This window comes from Lipomyces japonicus (genome assembly GCF_038497905.1).
Source record: "Lipomyces japonicus strain CBS 7319 unplaced genomic scaffold V1514scaffold_3, whole genome shotgun sequence".
NCBI classification, from domain to species: domain Eukaryota; kingdom Fungi; phylum Ascomycota; class Lipomycetes; order Lipomycetales; family Lipomycetaceae; genus Lipomyces; species Lipomyces japonicus.
Window position 1 is genome coordinate 354,516 of NW_027117815.1, and position 25,187 is coordinate 379,702.

The window sequence follows — 25,187 nt, forward strand, 5'->3', positions numbered from 1 at the left end:
CGAAATCGATTTTGATTTCAAAACAAACGAGAACAAACACATGCATACATCATGGGTTATTCATCCAGGACTTGTTTGATTTGTCTGTTTAAAAAAAAACGAAAAAAAAAAAAAAAAATCAGCCTGGCCCGGTTGGGTTTTTTTTGTAAGCAATGGATGTCCCAGATTATAATACGCCTGGCGAGAGCGTCACAACAGGCCAATCAAGTTATTAATCTGCTTATTGTGTTTTGTCACTGGTCATGTATTTGTAAACCTGGTCTGCTGATTCTGTCGTTTAAAGTGGTTGTGATTGGCCTTGTTGATCAAGACGAGGTTCTTCACCCCCCCCAAGAAGAGCAACGAAACGGCCCAGGTTCTCTGCCATTCCACAAAAACCCTCGCCGGCCACATTAACCAACCGCAAGTCGAAACTTGACAACACCCCAGGTTGTCCCAATTTATTCACGCACATTTTTCCTCCAATCAGGACGCTCATTTAGGTGTGTATTACCTTGGTTTGTGCTTTTCAAGTGATGCATGTGCATGTGCATGGCCCGCTCGTATCGGTCAATCAGCCAATCGCCACCGCTGCAGCCGTGGTTCGCAACCACAATCTCGCCAACATCTTGGCTAACATTTCATATTTGACAGATTTTTTTTTGTTTCCAATCATGTCAGCTGCCGATCGAGCAAGACGTGCGGCCGCTGCCGGCAATCGCGTGCGAACCCTGGCCGACATCAACAACAACGACAACGACCATGCTGGCCATGCCCTATCTCCATCTCACGATGACTCTGACGACGAACGCTCTTCGTTCGGCAGAGCGTTCGATCAACAATCTGAAAATTTCTTTACTGGCGGTGAAAAATCTGGCCTGGCGGTCGAAAACCCGGACAGCGATCGCTCGCGGGTCGTGAGGGACATTTTGCGCCAAGCCGAGCTGTGAGTTTCTCATTTTTTGGTACGTTATCGTATTTGAAACTAATAACCAGTGCCAGTGGAGGACAAGCACGCCGGCCTACGACACCAGCTGAACAGGCACGAAGCAGATTCACAGGACAAGGTATGATTGTGCAAAATTCTTTGATCGTGTTCAAAAACTCCTGACTAAACCGATCGAACCAGGATTCACCCTTGGTGACGAACCTTCTTCGTCAACACTTTCTGAACCTTCACCCCGCACGCCTCCGGTAACGACGGATCAGGCTCCGGTCACAAGGACGCTCACGTTCTGGCGCGAGGGATTCAACATTGAAAACGGCGCTTTGCTTCGATACGATGACCCAGCTAATCAGGAAATACTACGTGCGATCAACAGTGGAAGAGCTCCGTTACATTTGCTCGATGTCTTGCCCGGACAACCCGTCGACGTTCGTGTCGAACGGCGCTTGGATGAAGACTATGTCGCCCCCAGTGCCAGCAAAGGGGGCTTCTTTGGCAGTGGTCATCGTCTTGGATCATAGATGCTAGTCCGGACTACCGTGTTTCATGAATATATATATATATATATATATATATTTTTTTTTTTTGTAACTTTAGGTTATATTGATCTCTTTTGCAATAATTACATTGAGTGCATTATTAGCGAAACATTTTCCCATTCCCCAACCCACTTGAATACCTCCATTGTGCCTCCGGGATTAACCCAGTTTCCTGTTTATATAACCGCCATGCTTCCCTGATATGTTCTGGCCGTAGAGGTCGAATTACTTCGTCCGTACTTTTGCGATCGCGCGGATCCATTCTTTCTTGCGCGTCCAATGCTAAAACCAAATAAATAAATAAATAAATAAATAAATAAATAAATAAATAAATAAATAAATTAAAAAAGCTCGTTAGAATTGATCAATGCAACGTACCACGTTCAATGACTTCGCCAATAAACACTTTGGAAAATCCCGATATGGCAACCGCAACCTGATTCGTGATTGACTGGTTCAACACTGCGTTGGCAAGCTTTTTCACTCCACCTCGATTAATATTTGCCCTTCGGAAAGTTTCGTACCGTTCCATTTGATCGTCAGTGAATGAAGAAATTAAGACTCTTGTTATTTAGTTAGCACGCAATACCATGCATTAAAGTTTGCAAAGCTCCAACACTTACTTGACCTGATCCGCAGTCATGCCTGCTCCAAACTGTTTCTTTTTCCGTTTCACTGCCTGATTATGACCACCATTAACCTGTAAATTATTGTCAAGTGATTGCGTGCCTGGCTTTGATCCGGTTTGCGTGCCGGATTGCTCGCTACCGCCTCCCAAGCCAAACGCGTGCGGTGACGGGAACATGTTGTCATCAAGTTCATCATTTGCTGCATGAGAACTACCAGAATGGCTTAAACCTTGATTGATTACCGGAATTTTAAGCTTGATGGATGAAAAATTGAACAACCCTCTGTCATCGTCGTCGTCGTCATACTCATCGTCGTCGTCGTTGTCGCCCGCATTGCCGCCTCGGCTGATGGCCTGCCTGGTCACGTCGAAATCATCATCATCATCATCCTCGGCATTATATGACGGCGTGATCAATTCATTTGTTGCATCGTCCTCATCTGGTGCCAAGCCGTCACTCGCAAGATCGTTTGCCAATATCGAATGCCGCAGCGGATGAGGTTGCTGCCGTTGCAATGAAGCCTGCTGTCGTGATGCTGAAGTTGAAGCCGATGATTTTTTCACTCGTTTCTTGGCAGGCTGCAATGAAGACATTTCATTATTATTCACGTTTGCAACCTCTCTGGCACTACTTTTTTTATTTTTTTTTTTTACATTTTCTCGTTTTTCAAGCCATGTTCAATTAAAAGCAATTCTCGCGCTTGCCGCTTATGTAATAGTTTATATATTCTATTAAACAATAATAATACATGACATTACAATTCTTCACTTCTAAATCCAATCTGAAATCATTATGATGGCAACACCCAACCCGGTATCAACCACAATCTGCTGGCACACGAACCACGCAGCAGCGTAGAGTAATTTGGGCGAGAACACGGTCCAGATAAACAGATGCGATCGCAACACGAAGCAAGACACTAATATTGTCAACAGCGATAACGAATGATATGCATAAATTATTGGAAGATACGTGTTAATAAACCCGTGCCGAATGGTAACCTGTCCTGCCGGCGGCAAGTTTTTGGTTGCGCGAATTGATACCAGAACCAGTGCCATGGCTGAAAAGTAAATCGGGCCTATCCAGTTGCTCGCAAAAGTTAAAATGCCGACAGGAATAATACTATATTCCGATATGCCGTTGTATGCATTCGAAAGATCGATTGAAGCTAACGAGTTCGAGTTGCCGAGTGCGAAAAATGAAAAATGTTGCCATATCAGAGTAGTAACAGCAATACTAATCAGCGAGCCATTCCCATGCGTGACGTACCTTCGAGTGACAGAAAAAATGGCTGCAAAAAGTAAAAAAATGGGAATATTACTCGGACAAGTTTGTGCAATCAAAAAAAGTTCAAGCAAGTAAAAAAATCCCCGAATAAACTTCCATGGTTCCGGTTTGGTATTCCAGAACGTTGACACTGCATGAAACAACAAGCAAATCGCAATAGCCAAAAATGCGGTCCTTGCTCTCTGAACTAAATTACTAGAACCCAATCCCGGAGTATAATTTGCAATTAAATATGGAACCGCATCACCGGTATCGATAGCGGTGGCGACCTTGAACGAAAAAATGCTGATAACCGGTGTGAACGAGCAAACAAATTGAATGACCGGACTGGCATTGCTAAAAACGTAAAACATGAGGTTTTTAAATACAATGACGTGTACCGCAACCACGAGAATCCAAAGAATTACTGTGGATTGATCGTCTGACAAAAATTTGGCCACATCGTACGACCCAGCATATTTTTGACCGGTATGATTATAATGCCGAAGAATTGCGGAAATGACAACAAGACCACCCCAAGTTTTGATGGATTGCTTGCTTTTTTGACTAGTGCCAATGCTGAGCTGAATTGCAAACCATGCGGTCGCACACCAGTACCAAAAATAATGCTCCTCCTCAATCAAACTGCTCCCAAATAACGAGACGGAGTGAAGCGTTGTACCAATCAAAAATGCAAGCTTGCAAATTTTACTACCACTTTCTGAAATAAACATAATTCTCTGTAACGAAACTGCTGACGCGGTCAGGACCAACAGGATGCCGAGAACCATACTAGACAGGTCATAGTTGCTGGAAGTCCTTGAAAGAACTTTTTGGCCCAATCGTAGAAACTATAAACAATTAGCTCAAACCACAACATTTTAAAGGTTTTTTTAAAAAAAGGACTTTTTTTTTTTACCTTAAATAAATTATCCAAATGAGTTTCATTATCATCATATGGCTCGTGTATTAATACCCAAAGACCTCTTAATTGGTCGACATCATTTCCTGTTAATAATTTGCTTAAATTAACAACCGGTTTTTTAAAATCAGGAAATGATTCTTGTAGTATTCTAAACATTTGGTTTGCATTATCATGCAGCAGCCTCTTTTGTTCATCCGCCGGCCAAAACTTTAAAATTTGTGGAAAGACAACGCCAATGTTGTTCATTGGTATCGGGTTCGCAAACAAGCCTGATATGGACGGAACAATGTCTGATTGTTCAATTACAGCGTGATATGAATATTCGCCTGCTTGTAAAACGTCATCATGCGATTCAGGTAAAATTTCAGAAAATTTGGGCGAGAGAAGTAGTAATGCGGTAGAAGTTTCGCCAGCAGATGAGCCACCATGATTGCCAGCCTTAATGATTAGTTATAGCTCTCTCTCTTTTTTTAAAAAAAAAAAAAACTCGAATTGACCTCACCTCGTTCATTCCATGGTCTCCGCAAAGAACAACAAGCGTAGACTCGGCCTTGTTTTCAAGCGACTGATAAATATTTTTAACAATCTTATCCATCTCCAAAAGTTTTCCTGCCATGAACGGACTATTTGGACCGCCTTTATGACCAATGTGATCCACACCCAAGTAATGTAAGATCATGACATCCCAGTCCGGTGCTCGAATTTCACCATCAATATGCCTGGTAACATTATTGTCAACTTCCGTAAAATCCTAAACACAATTTTTTATTATTATTAACAAGCTAGCAAGTAAAAGCCATTGGCAAATACGAACGGAAACAAAAAAGCTTGAAGTGCCGTCGGACCGGTCGAACAAGCCAGGGAACAACTTGAGCCACGTGTCGTCGCCAAACATTATCAACTTGCCGCCTTGCTTGCGTCGTTTAAACTGTACCAACCAATTGTCAAAATTTTGAAGAGAAGAAGATTCGTCTGACTCGGCAATGTTTAAAACCGCATCAAGAAAATTGGCGACAGACCCGGTGGTAAGTCCTTTGATCCTGGGAAGAGTGACTGTTGGAGGAGCAGCATGGGCAGTAAACGGTAACGCATTTCGTGACGAAATCAGACTTTTTTTTTTTGTCTTAGCTTGCCAATTCTAGTAACAAATAAATCAATCCTACCTTTGAGTGAACGCCATTGGCGAATCATCTGAATATACGAAGTCACTTTGTAAAGGTTAGCAAATGCGAGTAGACAAGGTATGATCTTGGTGAGTCGTCAAACCTTCTCAATGCATCGACAACAATAAATACCAACCTGTCAAAGACGGCTGGTGGATTGTTATTTTGAAATGGAGCATGGCCATGAAATATTGGCTTGTAAGGGAAGAATCCCTTTGCGAAAAACAGCAGGCCGATGCACTGGACAGCCAGGACGGCAAACGTCACGGGGCCGCTGAAAAGCATCACTATTGAAGAGTATATCTACAAACACAGTAACAGTATTCGACCATTGGCCATGGCTATCTTGCTGTATAGTGCCGATTGATATGTTGAATCCCAACTACATTGCGAAAATCAAAAAACCTTATAATAACTATAGAGAAATCATACCAAGTTATAGTCATATTAAATCATACATTATACAACTTTTGATGTAAAATACCATATAAAAACACATATACAAAAACAAACAACAACAAAAAAAAAACGCCATATAAAAACATGTACAAAAATTATTACTTTTCGCTAAATGCCAATAAACCCACCTAATGCCTTTCCAGCAACATTACGACTGCTCGGCAGCGTAGCTCCCTTCTTCTACTACACTTCTATATACACTTTCAATGTGATCACACATATCAACAAGGTCGTCAAGTCCCTTTTCGAGAGCCTCAATAGCAGTGACTTTTCCTGAACGCATTTCATTAGTAAACGGAGAACTAGATAGACCACACTGCCAACAACAAACCTACCGTATGTCTGAATGCGAATATTCATTGCTGCTTCGGAAGGATGTGGAATCGAATAACCACAGAACTCAACGTCAGGACTGAAACTGTTAGCAATTATCTCGACCAAGCTCAAAAAAAAAAAAAAAAAAAACTGTACTTTTTCATTATCACATAGCGAAGAGCGTTTCCCAAAGTGTGGTCTTCTTGCAATATTCTAAAAGAAGCTGCAGTACCATCTTCGGAACTTCCAGGAAGCTATTCAATTAGCATAAAGGTCAAACAATACCAGTTTTCTTTTTTTCCTTTAATTATTTTTTTTTTGGAAAATAACGTACAATCTGAATCTTGTTTCTGTCAACCTCGAAATCAAGATCATCTTCCCCATCAATCATTTCTTGATCTACCACCTCATCTGCAGACCTTAAAATAGGCTCGGTCTTGGTTTCTTCAACAGATGGCATTTTGTTCTGTGTTTGATGGATATAATATAATTCAATGTGGTAAACTAATTGATGTTTTAAAAATCAATTTTTTTTTAAAAACGATGAGCCGCAATAGTGCACCAGCCACGTCCTCACAGCCACTTTCTTAAATGCATGCGCCACATCTAATCGGACGTTTGGAAGAAAACCAAATTATCCTGACTGCATACATCATCGACTTTTACTATAAGAGCACCATTTGCAACTTGAAGAATGGCTAGCATGGCTACATCAATTGCTCAAGAGGAGGCGGATCTTATGATATTGCCTCCATTAGCGTCTTCGCGGTCTTCAGATTTGAGAAACCCGCGTGAATTGAGAGAACAGATCACGGCATACGTCAGCCAACTGTCCAAGCGGCAAAAAATATTCGGCTTGTCAATCGGCACGGTTGTTGGATTTGCTTTCTTGCTTTTTATTATATTTCACAAGCGGTTTTTCGCTTGGTTAGGTCCATTATGTGAGAGCTGGAGGTGAGTATCTCCTAAAAATTAAAGGACTTGCCGTATGCTGTGATAACTTATCAGTTTTAGCGAGATGAGAGGAGGCGCGTTTCTTCTTTTTTTGCTTATTTCAGTAACAGCATTTCCGCCAATTATTGGATATACGACTCTTGTTACTGTAAGCTGGTTTAAGAATTTGATTGCTTAAGCATGGTCTTTACTAATTCGACATGTAGCTTTCAGGGATTATTTTTGGATTCTGGTATGGATGGTTCATAGCAGCATTAGCGACCGTAATTGCATCATACGTATGCTTTGTGTAAGTAAGACTGCAAGTCGTGCGCATACAGTATCAAATCTAAATGTCATAGTGTTTGCCGTATTTACTTTATCGAGTTCGCAGAGCGGCTGGCAGAGAACAATCAAAGTTTTGAAGCGCTTTCGTTTACGCTTCATAGTGATGGCCTCAGACTTTTATGGATGATTCGAATGTCACCTTTGCCTTTCTCCTTTAGCAATGCGGCACTGTCAACAATTCCTACAATTAGCACGCAAAGCTTTTTTGTAGCGACAGCGCTTTCTACGCCAAAGGTAAGCTTTTTGAGGAGGAAAATGAAAGTGATTTATATATATACAGTCGTTGGACTAACGATCAAAGTTATTTATCCATGTGTTTATAGGCTCACGTTTAAGATCACTTGGTGATGAGAGTTTGGATTTCGCTGGCCAGTTGGTAAATTACCTTTCGATTGGCATCGGTGCGTTATTCGGAGCAACCACGGGATGGCTAATTTATCAAAAAATGTCTGAACGGGCAAGGATTTTGCAACAACGAGCATTCGAGCAGCAAGAGTTGCACGACGAACCACTTAGAGCACCATCAGCCGTTCGTAACTTTAATTTGAATTCATTTGATGAACCACGATTAAGTGGTCGTACAACAACTTCTAACTATCGAGATGAGGCTTCGGTTCGCGATTCGGAAGATGACGAGGAAGAAGATAATGATTTTGGCCGAAATTTTGTAAGGACAGAACAAGATGGCAAGAAGTCAAGTGCTCACGATCACGATCATGATCATGAGAACGAGAACGACAAATCTAGTACGAAATCTCTTATCGATGTCACAACTGACAGCGGTGCCAACAACACGACAGTTGCGGAGTCGACCAATCGACTTACTGAGTCACATAATAATTTAATAGATTGAGAGCACCGTTACAAAAAAAAAATTGAAGCTATTGAACTCGGCTGTTATTAAATCTTGGTTAAACTTTTGGTTTTGGGTTAAAAAAAGAGTAACCTCGGTGACTGGCGCTTGCAATACATGTTTTTAGGTTATGTATGGGGGTTATAAAAATAATTTATTGCAACTAACGTTTTATGCTTGAAAAGTATTCTTCCTTCCGTCGTGATGAGGCTCGCAGAAGTCAAGGGATTTTACAATGAAAGTTTTTGATATCTTGCATTGCTGCTATTACTATATGGAGCACGCTTAGATAACACAGCTTAATCAGGTTGAAATATAGAAAATGATATTATAACAAGTGCCCGACACTAGAAAAATTAAACTGCGAATACCGAGTTCAAATACTGTTCGCTGCCATGAGCAATGAAAGACTCCTTCAGAAAAATTACCAACCAATATAGATGAAGCAAAAGAAAAGAAAAAACCTAGTAACTGCTGCAAAATGTCAGAATTGATGAGAAAAGCCAGATTTGTAAATCAGATTGATTGTTTATCTTTTACTGGGTTTGTAACGCACATAATAACCGAGCAACTTTGAATTTTCCAATGCGCCAAGATATTTACACACTTTGAATTTTAATTCAAGTGGTTTGTATTTCAGCAGTGTTTTAACATTCAGTGCAATACATCATTTATTGACGCATTATTCCTGACAAATATTTTAAACCATGATGCTTTGCTAATTGCATAGCAAATAGTACGTCTACAATTTTATCCAAGCCTATCATATTTTGACATTATGATACATCTAAGATTCTATTTGAAATCAGCGTTAATGACTTCTTGCCAAGTCTTTCCTCCCAATTCCTGCTTAATCTCTTGCCGCAATCTGCTTGGGAACCCAGGTCCATCGTAGGTAAATCCAGTCAATACCTGCACGATCGACGCACCAGCTTTTGCGAATTCAACCGCATCTTTTCCATTAGAAATTCCACCTGCACCAATCAAAGTAAAATCAGGCCCGACATGCTTGCGCAGTGATCGCAAGGTGGCCAAGGCAAGCGGCTTAACTGGCGGACCAGAAAGACCACCGATTTGAGACTTTAAACTTGCAGGTGACTTGAGAGATGCTGGTCTCGAGATTGTTGTGTTGGACACAATCACGCCGTCGATGCCAGAAGACTTGACAACCTCGGCGATACTCACAACCTCGTTCTCGGACAAATCCGGAGCAATTTTTACGACAATTGGAGGCTTGTTCGGAGTACTCAATCCATTTCTGGCACTAACGACCGCATTTAATAATCCGGAAAGTTTTTTTTCGCCTTGCAAATCTCTTAATCCGGGAGTGTTGGGGCTCGAAATGTTGATGACAAGAATATCGGCAAAGTTGCCCAAAGTCTTGACACCTTCCACGTAATCCTTAATTTCTTCACCAGTCTTGTTTTTGCCAAGATTAATCGCCAGTAATTTTCCATCTCTAAAAGAGTTTGCATTCGGAGCAATGTCATGACGTTCCAGGAATGAATGCAATCGAAGTCTTAACCTGGCAAGGACCTTGAGATGACCGTCTGAATTGAAACCGTATCTATTAATCGCAGCCTTGTCAGCTGGAAGGCGGAAAAATCTTGGCTTGGGATTTCCCGGTTGAGGCTTGGGTGTAATGGAACCAATTTCAACATACGAAAAGCCAATGTCGAACAATGGATCAATACCTTCACCGTTTTTATCAAACCCGGCAGCAAGGCCGATAGGACTAGATAATTTTTTACCAAACAACTATACACCATTTGTTAATTAAAAAAAAAAAATCTCAAGAAACAAAACCCACCTCGACCTCTAATTGACCGTCGTTGTCTTTCTCTTCAGAGCGGTCTGTCGGGTATACGCCAGCTTTAAGTGCCTCGATAGCAAACCGATGGGCATCTTCAGCTTCCAAAGTCCACCTTAAAACTGGCACCAAAAAATATCTATGGAATGCGGACCGAGTATCAGTAACGTAATAAGCACCGGTACCGATGCCAACAATTAACGCCGTGTTAATGAAGAAGTTTCGAACGGGTGCGGGTTGCTTTTTCGTAAACAGAGTGCGGCGACCGATTGATTGAGACGTCGGATTCCGGGTCACAAAAAACCGACCCGGCTGAATTGTCGGTCGTAGTCGAATGTGCATGGTTTGTAAGTGAACCAGTAGTCGAGCCGTGATCCTGGTCGTGGCCGTGGTTACAGTCGTTGCCTTTTGGGTCTTTCCCTTACTTCACACTTTTAAGTTTACCCTCAGCGAATCAGGACTCGGACGGCTCAACAATGAATGTAAAATCAGGCACCGAGCAAGATTTACTTACGCTTATATATATATATATCTTTTAAAAAAATAAAACTTTTTATGAATTACAGAAGCATGGAAGAGTGCTTTCCACCCGAATTGTGCAATCCCGAACTGCCGAGTCGAATTCGACGACTGGACAAGCCCGAATCAGTACTGGCAAGTGAGTTGCGCCCGCTCAGATCAGGAACAGCGGCAAAAGTCTCGATAACCCATTCATACCATAACTTCCTGTTGTCTGTCCGGCGCCATATAGAGATTTCAATCTCAGAATCATCTGGAACGTATAGCGGGGTCTATGTTTTGTTAGAATTGATAGCACTCGTTTCAAAATGCCGTGACATGAATGAACTTACTCTTATCGGAAACCAGATAGGGAACCATGAAATCATGTCCTTTGATTTTTTGTTTATCGTGTCTGGCCTTGTAGATAACTCTATGTCATCATACAAGACCGACTCAAAATATCCTGCAAAGCCATGAATAACGCCGCGGTGTTCTACAGTGAACCTTCCTTTGGTGTTACGAACATTGTGTTCGTTTGATGCTGATGAATTGATGCCTATCCCAAGACCATCAGGTTTTGATGACACTGAGACAAACTTGGAAGGATGAACAAAGTCCCAAGCCTTGTGAATCGAATCTCCAAGAAGGTCAACCGCTTGAAGCATTACAACATATGGCGAGTTGTGAACGTCAAATTTATTTTGAAATTTGAGAGATGAGTAAATCTTTGGTGAAAAAGCGGGAATGAAATGCGCACTGTATGATTGCGGAATCATGATCCCATCACCTGCCTAAGTTAGAACATGCCGTTATTTCGATATTTTGGGTCCTTACTCTTAAGTACATGCTGAGCGCCATCTAAACATTCGGGCGATAGCTCGTTATCAGCAAAACTACCTAGTAATTCGCTTACAATAATGTCGACCTTATTTTGTGGTGTCCAAGAGCGCATGTCTGTAAATATAAGCTCAACATTGCTCTTCCATTCACGAAGTTTTCTTTGTTGCAAACTTTTTGATGTCAGAAAGAAAAAAAAAAAATCAACCACAAACCCATATGACTTACTAAATGTAAGCGTTCTGATTCTTTTCTATCGCGTATATATGGATTGACACTTGTGCCTCGCCTGCTGCCTTCAGTGCTCTGTCAACTAGTGGACCGCGACCGGCGCCAAGCACTGCTAGTGTGCTGTAAGAGTTAAAAAAAAAGAGTCGATCATTTTGCCAATAAAACTTACATTTTAGTGCCTGATGAACGTTTGTCACGTAGTGCTTTGTAAATTGCTTTCTCATACTGAGCATACTTCACTGGGTCTTTTTCGAACGATTGATATGTACCGCTCTCAAGGTTATCTGACAATGGCTGCAATGGATTTTGAAGATAGTCCCAGTATCCCTCTGAAAATTTCTCTATCGGACTTGGTTCAGGTAATATAGCATGCAAATGGCGAATGTACAATAAGTACGCCAATTCGTCCTTGGCAAATTGTGATGATGATGATGATGATGATGATGATTTGGAACGAATAGCCGTGGCCTCACGGACATCATGAAGAATGATATACGGTCGAATCTTCATGTACTTAAATATGAAAAACTGATGAGCCTTAGGAAGCACTGGAAAATTATTTGAGTTTGTCAAAAAAACGTTTGCAGAAATAAACAACGCCGTTACCGGCTCAGCAAACCAGCGCGAAACAAGTGACTGTTGAGGGAGCCTGGTTGGAACTTCAAGGCCAACGGTGAGCCGAGAAGAATAATCACAGATTGTGCGGACAGTATTCCAAATTTCCCAAATCGAAAATGAGTCAATACTTGACGGCAAATTTTCCTCCTCGCTGCTTTCGGTCATGGCAAGATGAACCACAATGTTGACATACGGCACGGCTGTTAACGCAGAGTTTAAAGCCTGCGCATATTGTGCCACATTACTGCGACGCTTAGGGCCGGGAACAACGACAAACGATAACCCACAAAACGATGCATAGGCCAACTCGTGGATCAGAACTTGAGCTGACACATTGGCAATTTTGGAATCATTTGAGTCAAATTCAAGCCATCGGGCTGCCAAACCAAACACGTGTTGAGTATAATTCGTGTTTGGCAAAATATTCACTTCAGTTAATGTAGGAGGTGTAATGGTCAGCGAGACAGCCTCGGCTAACGTGACACGGGAAACTCGAGCCCGAAAATTTTGATTTGTGATGGGGATCGAAAGAACATCATAGCCATTTGACACTGCCGACAGAACAGTATCCGAATCAGCTGGGTTTAATGGCGAAGAGTCAGGTTGCAACCCAACAAAGTACGCCGGTTCTGATTTGCTATCGCTTTCTTCAGCCATAAAAACTAGATAGTCAGTAAACTGTTAAATATTAAAACTGAACCCAAGATTATGCTATTCGAACGTAGGAATTCTCAAAGTTATGTTATCGTTTACACGTTTATTGTCTTGCAGGCTGAAGAAGCGCGAATCAAATTAAAGTTTAAACTTCCAAGTCGACGCGTCGTTTTTTTTTACACGTCCTCAATAACTACTATCCGCCTCGTGTGGATGGTAGAAGATCATCAGCATCATAGACTCATTTGGCATTTATTTATTGTTGCGCTACCTCAAAGAAGGCTCTGTTCCATACAGCGACCAGGAAGATTTAGTGTACTGCCTGGCGCGCTTTCATATCCGCTGGATCGATACATCTCATAGCTCCCAGTCTGAACTTTCCCAGTTCCGACAAGCCTGTCGTGACGAGTGCTGGTTTTGAAAGTACACGAACCGCATGCTTGAGTTGCGTATCCTTCGCTTGCTTTAATTAGCGAGATGTTGCCCCTAAAGGGTGAGCGGGATGGGCTGACTATTGACCATCGTAAGATGCTCTCGATGAATTGCTCTGTCCTGCGGGGTAACGCAGGCTTGTTGCATGACTGAAACACCCCGACCCCTTTTTTCATTGTTTGTTAAAAAATTTTGGTTGCGACGAATTGACGTGATTGTCTCGTGACGGCTGGCTGAACGTGCTCATTGCCTGGCAAGAATCTGAAAGATCCTGAAACGAATTTTTTGAATGCCAATTTTGCATTTTTATTTGTGGCTGTGGGGGCTCGTTGTGAAGAATGATTGTTCTCTTCTTATTAAGTTAGTCTATGCGGCTTGCCAAATAGATTATGCTTTATGTACGAAAACTGAAGGAATTTGGGTCAAGGGCCATGACATGTAGGTGTCTTAGCCAGCTCATCATTTATACTGAATATTTGAAGCCTTGCATTTTATTGGTAGTTTCAGCAGATCAAGTGTCGGTACAAACGGACGAAGGGTTACTATGAAATCCTTCACGTTTTAGCACATCTGTCCAGTAGATTAATATTTGGTATCTCATCTACTACTGAAACGACTGGAAACGAATGGCTAATTTTTTTTATAATAAATGATGGTTGATTATGACAATCATGCTTGCCCCGGAATTGACTGAATTACGAGGGATCCGTTCAAGAAGTTCGCCACTCTGTTGGCATACATCGTTCTACCCATTTCGCAGCCTTGCATATCTGGCGGCCCTAAACGTTCAAAAAACGTCTCTACTAGTTTTTAGACGGGTTTCTTTTTGGGTCAAATGTCGGACAACTACGCACGTCGTATGCGCATTTTTTTGCGAGCCATTATTTTTAACTCACTTTTAGTGCCCACCCTTGGAATTTTTTTTTCCTAGGAGGCTTACTCACAAACGGTTTTTTAGTTTGACGTTTGTCCGTGCTGATTTTTTTTTCTTTTTTTTTTGGAATTTGAATTGGCGAAACAAAGTTGATCCACTATGAGACCGCGGTTTTATAAGCGGACAGGGCCGTTTGAGGTTGGCAAATTTAAACGCAATGTTTTAAAGTGGTGAAATCTATGCTGTTTCAGAAAGAGTTCTTTATTATGCATTATTAATCTCTAGTATTGGACAATTTATACTTCCCTTCGATTAATCTGTTGTCTGCTCCGAGTTTATGTTGATCTTGACTGACTCGGTTCAGATTTGCTTATGATAAAGCCTGAATGCATGTCTAGACTGATCAGGTTCTGTGTCTTTGTGACGTAGTTCAAAGTCAGGTAACACTGGCTTGTCTGGTACATGTTGGGATTGCGAATAAGGTTGAATTTTGTTTGTTCATAATCAGAGTATCGAAACGGGAAGATAAATGGCGATTATGAGGATGGGACATAATATGCAAATAGCCCCTAAAATGACATGGAGATCCATAATTTTTGGAATTACACGAACCATGTTTGTGAGAATTGTGAATGCCTAAGTTGATAATGTTCAACTTATGTGTAATTAATGCCTAAACAAAAAAAAAAAAATCAAAGTTTTTTGATCATAAACTCAAGACTCCTTCCATTCAACGCTTTCATCTAGAACATAAAGCGTCCGGTTACTATGCCTTAACTATTTAGTTATAGCACGACATGCTCCCTCCAAGAATAAACACCCAAACAGTAACAAAAACAAGAACGATACAAAAAAAAAATCAACCAAACCCAATGCACTGGTTTTCTTTTCAAAATTATGCGCGCTTCTTCTACTTTTTTTTCTTTTTTTTTGAAGAAATAAAAATGAACAAATTATGACAAAAAAATTGTTAACTACTTGAACCGCCATTAGACCCATTGGAAGAATAAACTGCCGAGCCGTATCTGTATTCGTCATCGTGATGAAGCGTCACAGAATTAAACTCTTGGAAAGGATCATAAAACTCTTCACTTAATGATGTATTACCCGAAGTGGATTCCTTATTTGGGCTATTAATAAGTACAGCTGAGGATTTGAGATAGTCGTTACTATTTGCAGGGCTGTTCGTAGCGCTTGGCTTACTACTACCTGGAACTGACCCGACTGGGGATGCGGTGCCATTGATTAAAGGTAACGTAACTGAACGAAGATTCGAACCATTCGTGCTATTATGCATTCCATTTGACCTGCTATTTTTTCCAAGATCAACGCTATGACTGTCCTTGAGCAATCTGAAGTTTACCGCATCAACACCCTCACCTGGAGTTGGAATCATTGGAGGTGTCATGTTTCGCAATAAAGCCCACTGAGTGTTTTTAAAAAAAGGATGAGCCTTAATATCAGACGCACCGGCACGAGATCCAAGTCTTCGGTTTTCATCTTTGCAAAGCAACTTTCGGATCAAGTTTTTGCACATGTTGGAAATAGGCTGAGGTAGCTCAGATGACGAGGTGGCGCAAGGAGGATATGCTGGAAATTGTGGATCATGCTTAAGAATACTGGCAAATGTGGCATTGCGGTTCTTGCCCTTAAACGGAGTCGTGCCGTAGAGCATCTCGTATATAAGAATTCCGAGAGTCCACCAGTCGACAGCAGAGGTATGTCCGTTACCTTTGATCACTTCGGGCGCGATGTACTCTTCTGTGCCAACAAAAGAATTAGTTCTAAAATTAGCAATGCAGGCTTTGGTGTCGATAGCTGGCATGGAATGTTGATAACCACTCTTGGATGAAGAACTGTTAACAATAGTAGGAGCACCTCCGCTGTCAGACTGCTTTGAAAGGTCAAAATCAGAAAGCATGATATGCCCAGACTGATGAAGCAGAATGTTTTCCGGTTTGAGATCCCTGTAGATGAACCCCATCAGATGAAGGTATTCAAGAGCTGCCGTTACTTCAGCGGCGTAAAACCGGGCGTCATCCTCGGGTACGCATTTTCCAGCACGCGTCTGTAAAGCTGATTTACGTTAGTAAGTACTGTTTCATGCCAAAAAAAAAAGGCTAATCTTAAAAAAATTGCTTGTTCAATACCTCTAAAAAATTCGCCTCCCATGCAGTACTCCATACATAGATAGAGAAACTCGTCAGATTGAAATGAATGATAAAGAGTAACAATGAAAGGATGGTTGCTTGTAGCGAGAATTTCCTGTTCAGCTAAGGCACGTTTAATTTTGTTGCGTTTGATCATTTCTTTCTTGTTAAGAACTTTCATTGCATACAAACGGCTAGTCTTTTTTTCCCGCACAAGATAGACTTTACCGACGTCACCCTTGCCTAAGAGCTTAATCTTTTCAAAGCTTGCCGGGCCTACTTCAACAGATCCAATCTTGATTGAGTTTGACGAGTAAGTTCGACGGAAGGACGCCGGCATTTGAGGAGGCACAAACGAGCTGCGAGGGTCCTCAAATCCAGTGAAATAATCTGATTTTCCATTGGGAAAGCTGCTAATATGAGTATTTGGGACAGTAAGCGGGCCATGCCGAGCGGGGAGAGGCGATGGAATTTTGAGAAAAGATGAGATACTCCCATGAGATGGTGGTGATTGAACGGCAATATTTAAAGACGATGCCGATGCAGACTCGACTTGAGGAACAGGAGGCTCCTGAGCTTGTGGTAGAGCCTTGGCAGGATTCTCCAGTTTTTCCAGGTTATTTGGCGCTGATGAAACTCGCCGAAGGCGCTTAACAAATGTTTGCCCGGGAATATATGATTTTGACTGCTTTTGCAGGCTAGGCGCAGAGTCAGGATACGATTCCGCGTCTTCGTTCGGGTTCGGGTTCGAGTTCGAGTTCAAATTCGTGTTTGAGCCAGACTCGTCAGTTACGGTCTTAAGTGACGGTGGCAATGGCAATGCGGGGTGCTGTCCTGAAACGATACGGGGCATTGGCGAAGAAGGAGACCGTAGTCGAGCAAACCGCGATTTTGGCGACGATAATATGGCCGAGTCCGTAAGAACATTAGCAGCAGAGTCTACAACGAGATCTGGTGACAAAGGAGGACCTGGTGAAGACGAAGTCGTCGAGGCCTGCCGCGGTGCTGCAGAGGCTGTCGAGAGCGAGAAGCGAAAGAGATTGCGCAACCGCTGAGGGAAATGCGCAGTTGTGGACGCCGCCATCGAAGTGGCCGGCACTGCAGGCGCAGGATGAAAAGAGGAAGCCATGGGCTTTCGGCGTCGTGGAAGTCGAAGTCGTCGTTGTACAAGTCGAAGTCGAAGTCGAAGTCGAAGTCGAAGTCGAAGTCGAAGTTGCCGCTGTCCACGTTGTCGAGGTTGCATGTCATGGCCCAACGCACAAAAATTAAGGCATAAATGTCGCACGTTATCGCGCGTTGCCACATATTTGCTAAATTGGTTCATGTAACTCTACTACAACGAAGACCACAATTAAAGATCTACGGTACCTAATTTTTTTATATGATCGTAACTATTCAAAATATGCCATTGCTATATGTTCAAACTATTGAAACTCTGGGCTCGGCATGTACTGATACAGAGGCCGACCATCTTCGTCATATTTTGTTTCAATCACTGTAACCTCTTCCCGCTTGAAGCCTTTTCTTAGCGTAACAGACATCCACGGTGCGCTATCGTGCACCTCTTGCACCTGCTTCGTAATTGGTCCCGGATCTACATTTTCTTTGGAAAAAAATTTCATTTCCCTTTTGACTCGTCCGACCACGTCCCAGTCTACCGCAGTAGCACCCGCGCAAATAAGGTCTGGCAGCTTGCTCAATGCCCTCGTTATCTCCTCGGGTGGATAAAAATCTGACAAAACACCTCGAATTTTTAATCGCTTCATCCTAGGCAATGGCACTGTCGGAAGTATGCCAGACGAGTGTAACATACAGCTGTCGATCTCAAGAGCGCTCAACTTAGGCCACACATCTTGCGCTATCCGCAAGCTGTTCATCCCTTCCATATTGCAATACCCCATAGAAACGCACGTTAATGTTTTACACCTTGACCCAAAATCAGCAAGCAGTTCTGCCACTCCGTAGTGCATGTTTTGAGCTACAATCACTTGGAGGTTCGGCATAGCCGACGCCATAAGCTTAATTGCTTCTTTGTTCAACTTCACATTAAACAACTTCAGGGTCGACAATCGCGGCATTCGCACGCTAGTGTCTCGACTTGTCCTAACCAGCTTGCCCAGTTTGACCATTATCAGTTCTAACTTCTCCAGGCGCGTGAAAGCTTCCGCAAAAATTTGAAATCTCATCACTCGCTCATCACCGGCGGTCAAGACGCACTTAAGTACTGACTTATATCCTCCTGCCGTCTCATTTGTTATCAGCCTAGGAAACGTAAATTTTCGAGCATGTTGATGATCTGAATATGGTGCCGATGGTGTCGAAAAGCTTACGCTCTTGCATTGCTTGCATCTAATCATGATCTCGGCATACCTGCAGCAAAAATCCTTAAGCTCGGCTCTCGACAGAACCCGCAAGGACACGCCTATAGATTTCACGCACGCGCCGACATCTGCTCTTGTTATTAATAAATTTCGAAACGAGTACGTTTCCTCGTTGGCAAGATGAATTTTTTTGAATAGAAATTGCAATGACTTGTATCACGTTAGCACAGCCTCTTTTCTTCTGACCAAAGAACAATTGAATACTTACCAGTTTATTAAACCGCTTACACGTTGAAGCAAAATCTGTTATAGACATCTTTATGTTCCGCACAAGCAGGTAGCCAATAATTTTCTCCAAAACCTCATTCGGCAGTTCCTCAAAATAGTTTCGACCGTTTGGATGCGGAATCGAACTTCGGATCGAATCAAATTCCACCTTGTAGAGAACAGGGCAATATTGTCCAACAGTCTGGCCCTGTGTATACTTATAATGTTTTGCTTCGAAATCATAAAGCTTGTGCAGGCTTAAATCCATTCTTAACTTTGTCTCATATTCCTTCATGCTCATGCATTCAGAAAACCTCAGATAGAAATGGCGGATATTGTTCGCTAAGCTCCATTCTGTTTCTTCATTCTCCATCTGACCAATAAATATTAACAATTAAACTGATAATAACCACTAGAAGATAGTAACTGATCTTGGTACTCTCTGTGCTCCGCCTTTAGCATTGACAGCTTCGTTTTTGCCGATAGCTCCATATGCTTACATAATACAAGTTATTTCCAAAAAATGCAATTCTCTATAGCATTGGAAAATAGTAAAGTCTAGTCAAAATTTAGAATGACCAATAAGTTGACTTTCTTTTTTAGTTGCGCCTCATCAGCAAGTAATATATGTAGTGGAGTTTTAGAATGCTTCTCAGTCACATTGTCTTGAAATAACGCTGGCCCTTTTGTAATTGACGTAGGATTTAACGTGCAAATTCTTTAAACATGATCCATAACTACTGTTTTTAAATATGACCACTATAAACAATGGTTTCAATATTTTGAAATTATTATTAGAATCACAAAAACCCAGTAAAAGTTTTTGCTGATCAGACTTCTGTAGCATTTATGAGAACAGATAAGAGCGCGCGCTAATATGTCTCTAAATAACTTTTTCAAGGTCCCCTCTTCATTTCACTTTAATTTATATAATTGTAGTATTTCTTTATTGTACTGTTATGCGGCATCGTCCGTCATTTATAAAGAAAGACGTTTACAGTTTAGATGTAAAATTTAACTTTATTTGCCCCAGATTATACTTCATCGCAATCACTAATTAGTAAGTTACAACCTTTGTCAAATTACTTATCAATTCATCATCATAATATTTAACTGCTAAAAACAGAATATCACTGAACAAAGTTGGTTCACAAATGAGCATTGAATCATGGAAGATAACGATATCAAGGTATCGACAAATGATAATTACAGAGGAGAATTAGCTTCGATTGAACCAGAACAGCTGAGCAAGGTTGTATGGCATGCCATTTTACCAGCAGACTCACAAAAAGGTGCCAAACGACGAAAAATACTTAAATATCCTAGTTCGATAGTGATTCCAGTTTCTACTACTGAGGTTCCAGTTTTTCATGGGATTGAGAGATATACAAATCAAGTCATGCTTTTGCACGATAAGATTTTACTCAAACTTTCGAATGACACAGATTTCTCGCAATTACTTGTTTCGTTAAATGATTTGTTTTCCCGAATTTTTCCAATCAGTTCAGAAAATGGCAAGAATGATACGTTCAGAGTTCCCTGTAGACTTTCATTTACAACTAGCACGAACGTGCTTGAATTGCGAGGTCTTCAAGCTTGGAAGTTTGCAAGCTTGCTTCATGTGGATACAAAAGCTAAAGAAAATATTGACTTGTTTCTTCAGGCAATGTCGACTAAAGCTTTAAACTCTGGCGAAAGTCATATGATAATTCCACCTTCTATGTTCGTGATTGAGAAAGTTCCCGCGAATAACAATCTAGATTTCAATTATAGGTTTTATGTTGAGTTTGGAATAGCGTTATCCAACTCAGCAGTCACATCAGTCCCCGCTGCGGAAAATACAACTCTACCCATTTTTGGACGATTATTGAGTCAAGCATTTCCAACGCTAGATTCTCAACGGATAAAATATTTGATTCCCCCCAAAGCATTTTCGAAACTTCATCATAAGGATGCGTTTAATTTCAAGCCAAGACCAAAGGTAAACGTTGTGGATTTTTACAAGGCGATATCGTCGCACAAACGTCCAGACCCTCCGCGAATCGTTCAACATTCCGACCTTATAACCTCATTTCTTCCTTATCAAGCTCAAACGATTCAGTGGTGCCTAAAGCAAGAAGGAAAAATATATTCCAAAGAGAAAAACGCGTTCATCGATATTGACGAGTCTTCAATTGAATTTCCTCCATGGAGCTGGACCAAGGTTGAAGAAACCGATTATTGGATTTCACCAGAGCTTGGACAGGCAACATGCACGGAAAGTCAATTACGCCACGATACATTGAATATTGTTAAATCTGGAGCTAAGGGCTTAATTGCGGAAGAAATGGGACTTGGCAAGTCATTGGAAGCTATCGGCTTGTTGCTACTAAACCAAAGACCAAAAGAGGACATTGGAAAAACTGCAGTAGACTTATACTCCGGCGAACAAGTGATTAAGACTAAGACAACTCTTATTATTACTCCATCAAGTATTCATAAGCAATGGATTGAAGAGTTTCAGAAGCATGCTCCTAGCCTTAGTGTGTATGTATACCATGGAGCAGCAATAAACCCTGAAAAGCGGATAACTCATGAAGTGCTTATGAATTACGATGCAGTATTAACCACGTACTCTGTCATTTCGCGTGAAATTCACTTTGCAAAACCGCTTCCAACGCGTGCAATGCGTCAAGAGCGCAAATACGCGCCATTTCGAAGCCCTTTGGTTGCGCTTGAATTTTGGCGAGTGTTGCTGGATGAAGTTCAACTTGTTGAGTCAGGGTCAGGAAATGCAGCCCAGGTTGCTAAAGCTATCCCGCGACATCACGCTTGGGGTGTATCTGGCACTCCTATTCGAAACGATCTTAGTGACCTTGCCGGTCTGTTACAATTTTTGCGATTTTTCCCGTTTCTTCACGGTCACAATATGTCAATATGGGAACGATTATGTACCGATTCTACATTATTTTGTGACTTGTTTCAAAGAATAAGTATTCGTCACACAAAAGACATGGTGAAAGATGACATCGCATTACCTCCTCAGACAAGACTAGCTCTCACAATTCCTTTTACAACTGTTGAAGAAAATAATTACCGTCACTTATTTCAAGATTTTTTGGATGATTGCGGCCTTAGGCCTGACGGATCACCAACTAGAGACGACTGGGATCCGAATGAGGAGCTTTCAAAAATGAGCAAATGGCTGGGGCGACTTCGACAAACTTGTTGCCATCCACAGATTGGAACGGGGAACAAGAAAGCTTTAGGAGGAGGACCATTGAGGACTGTTAATGAAGTTCTTGTTGGCATGTATGATTCTGCACTGTCCAATGTTTATTTTGATGAAAGGTCATACTGGGTTTCCAAAATTCAACGTGGCCAACTATTTGAACAAGCGCAAGAGCGGGACAAAGCATTAATTTTATTGAATGAGACGTTGGAAGGAATTAGAAAAATTTTAAATGACTATCGTTCAAAGTTAACTGAAGAGTCTGAATATCAAGCAGAGTTTAGACAAAAAGTTGAACTCGAAGCTAAAGAAGATCAGTCAGACATGTCTGACGAATCAAGAGCAGTAAAAGAGATGTTGGTGAAAGAAGCAGAAGATAATTTTCGATCAAGGATTCAGACAGCCAGAGCTCGAGTTAGAGCATTTTTGGAACTTGAACATCGCTGTTTATTTTTTATTGCCAGTATTTATTTCCAACAGGTATTCTAGCAATATTTTATTTTTTATTTTTTTTGGCTATCAAGTGCGTGCTTACAATTTTAGGAAAACAAAGAGTTAGAAGACAAATTTTATATTCTTGCAGAAGACTGCCGTAGAGAAGTAAGTGGGCCAATATATATATATATTTGCAAGGATGTTACTAATACCGTATAGCTTCTACAAGAGTCAGAGTTTAAGGCACAGAAACTTATGGATACAATGGCGGTTATGGCCAAAAATCAAGAATTTGTTGAGATTCCTGATATCGACCAAGTTGACGAGTATGCTGGAGGGCTTGAAGGACGATCTCTTATTAATAGGGCACGTGAAATTTGTGGGATTCTTAACGAGCAAGCGAATAAGCTTGATGAATGGCGAGAAAAAGTTATTGGACTGTTGGGTCAAAACTTGGTTGACAAAGATGCTGAACCTGATGGAGAGGAATATGGTGAATCTTTAGACGCTCAAGAAGAAGGATTTTCTTACCAGGAGGCCATAAGACAAGCATTGGCAGACAGAAGTGAAGCCGTAACTGGCAGAAAGAATAATTTGGTCGAATACGACGTTGATTTGCAGGATCAATTAAATCAACGAACTGATTTGGCTACCCAGTTATTGAAGGATCGAAAAGCTTATCAAGTGCCTCCGCACCTTGGATCATTAAAGTTTGTGGTGGATGAGATTCGAAGGCTGCTCACCCAGTTAAAGACAGAGGCAGAAACATCTGGCGGAGAACGCATTCAACGGCTTGAAATCGAGTGTACGATTATTAGCAAGGAATTGGATTTATTGAGAAATACAATAACTAGTCAGAAAAAAACATTGGAACAACTTGAAAAAGAATTAGTTTTTTACAGGTCGGTTTACAATGCAAGAATAGATTATTACAAGCAACTTCAACAAATTTCAGATGGGGTTGCCACATTCATTCCCGCCGAAACGAAATCTTGCCCAGAGAAAATCCCGTTAAAATTTCCAAAACAGGCTCAGGAGCGAGAAAATAAATTATTGTTGAATATCGATAAAGGATATGCAAGATTGCGATATTTGGATCATTTAAAAAAATCGATTTTAAGTACGACTGGGACGATTCCAGAAAGCGAACGCCTGTGCGTGATTTGTCAGAGCACGTTCGATATTGGATCTTTGACAGTATGTGGTCATCAATACTGTCGAACCTGTATTCTTGAGTAAGTTTTTTAATTAATTTAATAAGCGACTGTCTGTTAAAACTGATAAACAATCATAGATGGTGGAATACGTATCGCACTTGTCCTGTTTGCAAACGAGAGCTGAAGAAGAACGATATATACAATATTTCATACAAGCCTTCAGAAATCATTGTGAAGGAAGAGAAAACTTTGTCAAAACATAAATCATCAGTTGTGGCCAGTCATGCCATATATGCAGATCTGAATACAGAAACACTGAACAGTATCAAGTCGGTGGAGCTGGCTGGGTCATATGGGTCCAAAATTGACATGATCATTCGTCATATGCTATGGTTAAGGAGTCATGATGCAAGAGCTCAAGTTGTATTGTTTTCTCAATGGACTGATTTTTTGCAAATCCTTTCTATCGCTCTAGTCAGTCACGGTATTAAATACTCCAGTCTTGAAAAGAAAAACATGGACGAGTTTAAGAGAAATCCAGAAATCATGTGTTTTTTGCTTCATGCAAAATCACAATCGTAAGTTCGAATGCAATTCGAGTTTTTTTTTTTTGTTGAATGTAACTAAAGATCAACTTTTTTTTTTTTTTTAGGTCTGGACTTACGTTAATTAATGCTACTCATGTGATTATTTGTGAACCTTTGTTTAACACTGCACTTGAGTTGCAGGCAATTTCAAGAGTTCATCGGATTGGCCAGACTCAGTCCACCACGGTGTGGATGTATGCCATCAGTGGTTCAGTAGAAGAATCAGTATTATCGTTTGCCACCAAGAAACGTGTCGCTTTGCTTGGCCAGGTAGATCAAAGAACCAAGGTCTCGGATTCAAACTTGGATATTAGTAATTCCATCGAGCTAACACGGGCATCAGGCAAAATGGCCACAAAAAGAAAAACCGAGGGAGAAGTGGTCCCTGAAGAAGAGTTATGGAGCATTTTTTTCGGCGTCGCTTCTATTCACAACACGTCCCATAGCGTTAACGAACTGGGCCATGCGCTTGCCTCGGGAGAAGTTGAAGGAAACGAGGCACTGTCAACCGAGTATCGGCGATTCATGACATTGAATGCAACAGAGAACAGGCTAAATAGTAGCTAAACAATGAATAATGTTAATGAGAGCTGAATTTTTGGAAATATATCCAAATTTATAATTTGCAAGTTAACTTATTGCTCAAGTTGTAAAACTTTATTTTATATTTAAAATCACGTGCCTAATATGAAGCATAAAACGCGTGAAATAAAAACGCGTAAAATAAACACGCGTAAAAATGTACAA

General features: G+C 41.2%; 10 protein-coding genes across 10 annotated transcripts; 3 read left to right on the forward strand and 7 right to left on the reverse strand.

The window, feature by feature from the left end:
* Positions 1 to 173: 173 nt before the first annotated feature.
* On the forward strand, positions 174 to 1,912 carry V1514DRAFT_120449 (SEP domain-containing protein). The gene is made up of 5 exons (XM_066924417.1): positions 174 to 482; positions 634 to 925; positions 982 to 1,046; positions 1,109 to 1,574; positions 1,869 to 1,912. Exons 2-4 carry the CDS (start codon positions 654 to 656, stop codon positions 1,444 to 1,446), a joined length of 675 nt encoding a protein of 224 aa, XP_066785783.1. The 5' UTR covers positions 174 to 482; positions 634 to 653; the 3' UTR covers positions 1,447 to 1,574; positions 1,869 to 1,912.
* On the reverse strand, positions 1,501 to 2,754 carry V1514DRAFT_324766 (hTAFII28-like protein conserved region-domain-containing protein). Its single transcript, XM_066926490.1, has 3 exons — positions 2,088 to 2,754; positions 1,843 to 2,027; positions 1,501 to 1,746 (listed from the first exon to the last, which is right to left on the reverse strand). Exons 1-3 carry the CDS (start codon positions 2,684 to 2,686, stop codon positions 1,565 to 1,567), a joined length of 966 nt encoding a protein of 321 aa, XP_066785784.1. The 5' UTR covers positions 2,687 to 2,754; the 3' UTR covers positions 1,501 to 1,564.
* A 41-nt stretch (positions 2,755 to 2,795) lies between these two features.
* V1514DRAFT_361646 (alkaline-phosphatase-like protein) lies at positions 2,796 to 5,824 on the reverse strand. The gene is made up of 6 exons (XM_066929715.1): positions 5,551 to 5,824; positions 5,448 to 5,492; positions 5,099 to 5,393; positions 4,787 to 5,035; positions 4,279 to 4,722; positions 2,796 to 4,210 (listed from the first exon to the last, which is right to left on the reverse strand). Exons 1-6 carry the CDS (start codon positions 5,730 to 5,732, stop codon positions 2,864 to 2,866), a joined length of 2,562 nt encoding a protein of 853 aa, XP_066785785.1. The 5' UTR covers positions 5,733 to 5,824; the 3' UTR covers positions 2,796 to 2,863.
* A 245-nt stretch (positions 5,825 to 6,069) lies between these two features.
* V1514DRAFT_264725 (DNA-directed RNA polymerase) lies at positions 6,070 to 6,633 on the reverse strand (the record flags this gene model as incomplete). Its single annotated transcript, XM_066924790.1, has 4 exons — positions 6,070 to 6,179; positions 6,242 to 6,318; positions 6,378 to 6,475; positions 6,556 to 6,633. Coding segments are annotated over 4 exons (363 nt in total), but the record flags the coding sequence as incomplete, so codon positions are not given.
* A 282-nt stretch (positions 6,634 to 6,915) lies between these two features.
* V1514DRAFT_275386 (uncharacterized protein) lies at positions 6,916 to 8,355 on the forward strand (the record flags this gene model as incomplete). The annotated part of the gene is made up of 5 exons (XM_066924887.1): positions 6,916 to 7,175; positions 7,236 to 7,323; positions 7,382 to 7,464; positions 7,517 to 7,736; positions 7,804 to 8,355. The coding sequence occupies 5 exons, from the start codon at positions 6,916 to 6,918 to the stop codon at positions 8,353 to 8,355; spliced, it is 1,203 nt and encodes a 400-aa protein (XP_066785787.1).
* A 561-nt stretch (positions 8,356 to 8,916) lies between these two features.
* V1514DRAFT_288694 (Dihydroorotate dehydrogenase-domain-containing protein) lies at positions 8,917 to 10,579 on the reverse strand. Its single transcript, XM_066925262.1, has 2 exons — positions 10,166 to 10,579; positions 8,917 to 10,113 (listed from the first exon to the last, which is right to left on the reverse strand). The coding sequence occupies exons 1-2, from the start codon at positions 10,505 to 10,507 to the stop codon at positions 9,151 to 9,153; spliced, it is 1,305 nt and encodes a 434-aa protein (XP_066785788.1). The 5' UTR covers positions 10,508 to 10,579; the 3' UTR covers positions 8,917 to 9,150.
* Positions 10,580 to 10,725: 146 nt separating this feature from the next.
* V1514DRAFT_275475 (PRMT5 arginine-N-methyltransferase-domain-containing protein) lies at positions 10,726 to 13,009 on the reverse strand (the record flags this gene model as incomplete). Its single annotated transcript, XM_066924890.1, has 5 exons — positions 10,726 to 10,956; positions 11,017 to 11,453; positions 11,501 to 11,676; positions 11,732 to 11,854; positions 11,904 to 13,009. 5 exons carry the CDS (start codon positions 13,007 to 13,009, stop codon positions 10,726 to 10,728), a joined length of 2,073 nt encoding a protein of 690 aa, XP_066785789.1.
* Positions 13,010 to 15,282: 2,273 nt separating this feature from the next.
* Positions 15,283 to 17,546, reverse strand: V1514DRAFT_345975 (kinase-like domain-containing protein; the record flags this gene model as incomplete). The annotated part of the gene is made up of 2 exons (XM_066929247.1): positions 15,283 to 16,388; positions 16,463 to 17,546. The coding sequence occupies 2 exons, from the start codon at positions 17,544 to 17,546 to the stop codon at positions 15,283 to 15,285; spliced, it is 2,190 nt and encodes a 729-aa protein (XP_066785790.1).
* A 340-nt stretch (positions 17,547 to 17,886) lies between these two features.
* Positions 17,887 to 19,351, reverse strand: V1514DRAFT_317763 (uncharacterized protein; the record flags this gene model as incomplete). The annotated part of the gene is made up of 2 exons (XM_066925855.1): positions 17,887 to 18,993; positions 19,052 to 19,351. 2 exons carry the CDS (start codon positions 19,349 to 19,351, stop codon positions 17,887 to 17,889), a joined length of 1,407 nt encoding a protein of 468 aa, XP_066785791.1.
* Positions 19,352 to 20,131: 780 nt separating this feature from the next.
* On the forward strand, positions 20,132 to 25,134 carry V1514DRAFT_324789 (SNF2 family N-terminal domain-containing protein). Its single transcript, XM_066926491.1, has 5 exons — positions 20,132 to 22,741; positions 22,805 to 22,861; positions 22,916 to 23,931; positions 23,991 to 24,431; positions 24,506 to 25,134. The coding sequence occupies exons 1-5, from the start codon at positions 20,219 to 20,221 to the stop codon at positions 25,005 to 25,007; spliced, it is 4,539 nt and encodes a 1,512-aa protein (XP_066785792.1). The 5' UTR covers positions 20,132 to 20,218; the 3' UTR covers positions 25,008 to 25,134.
* Positions 25,135 to 25,187: the final 53 nt, after the last annotated feature.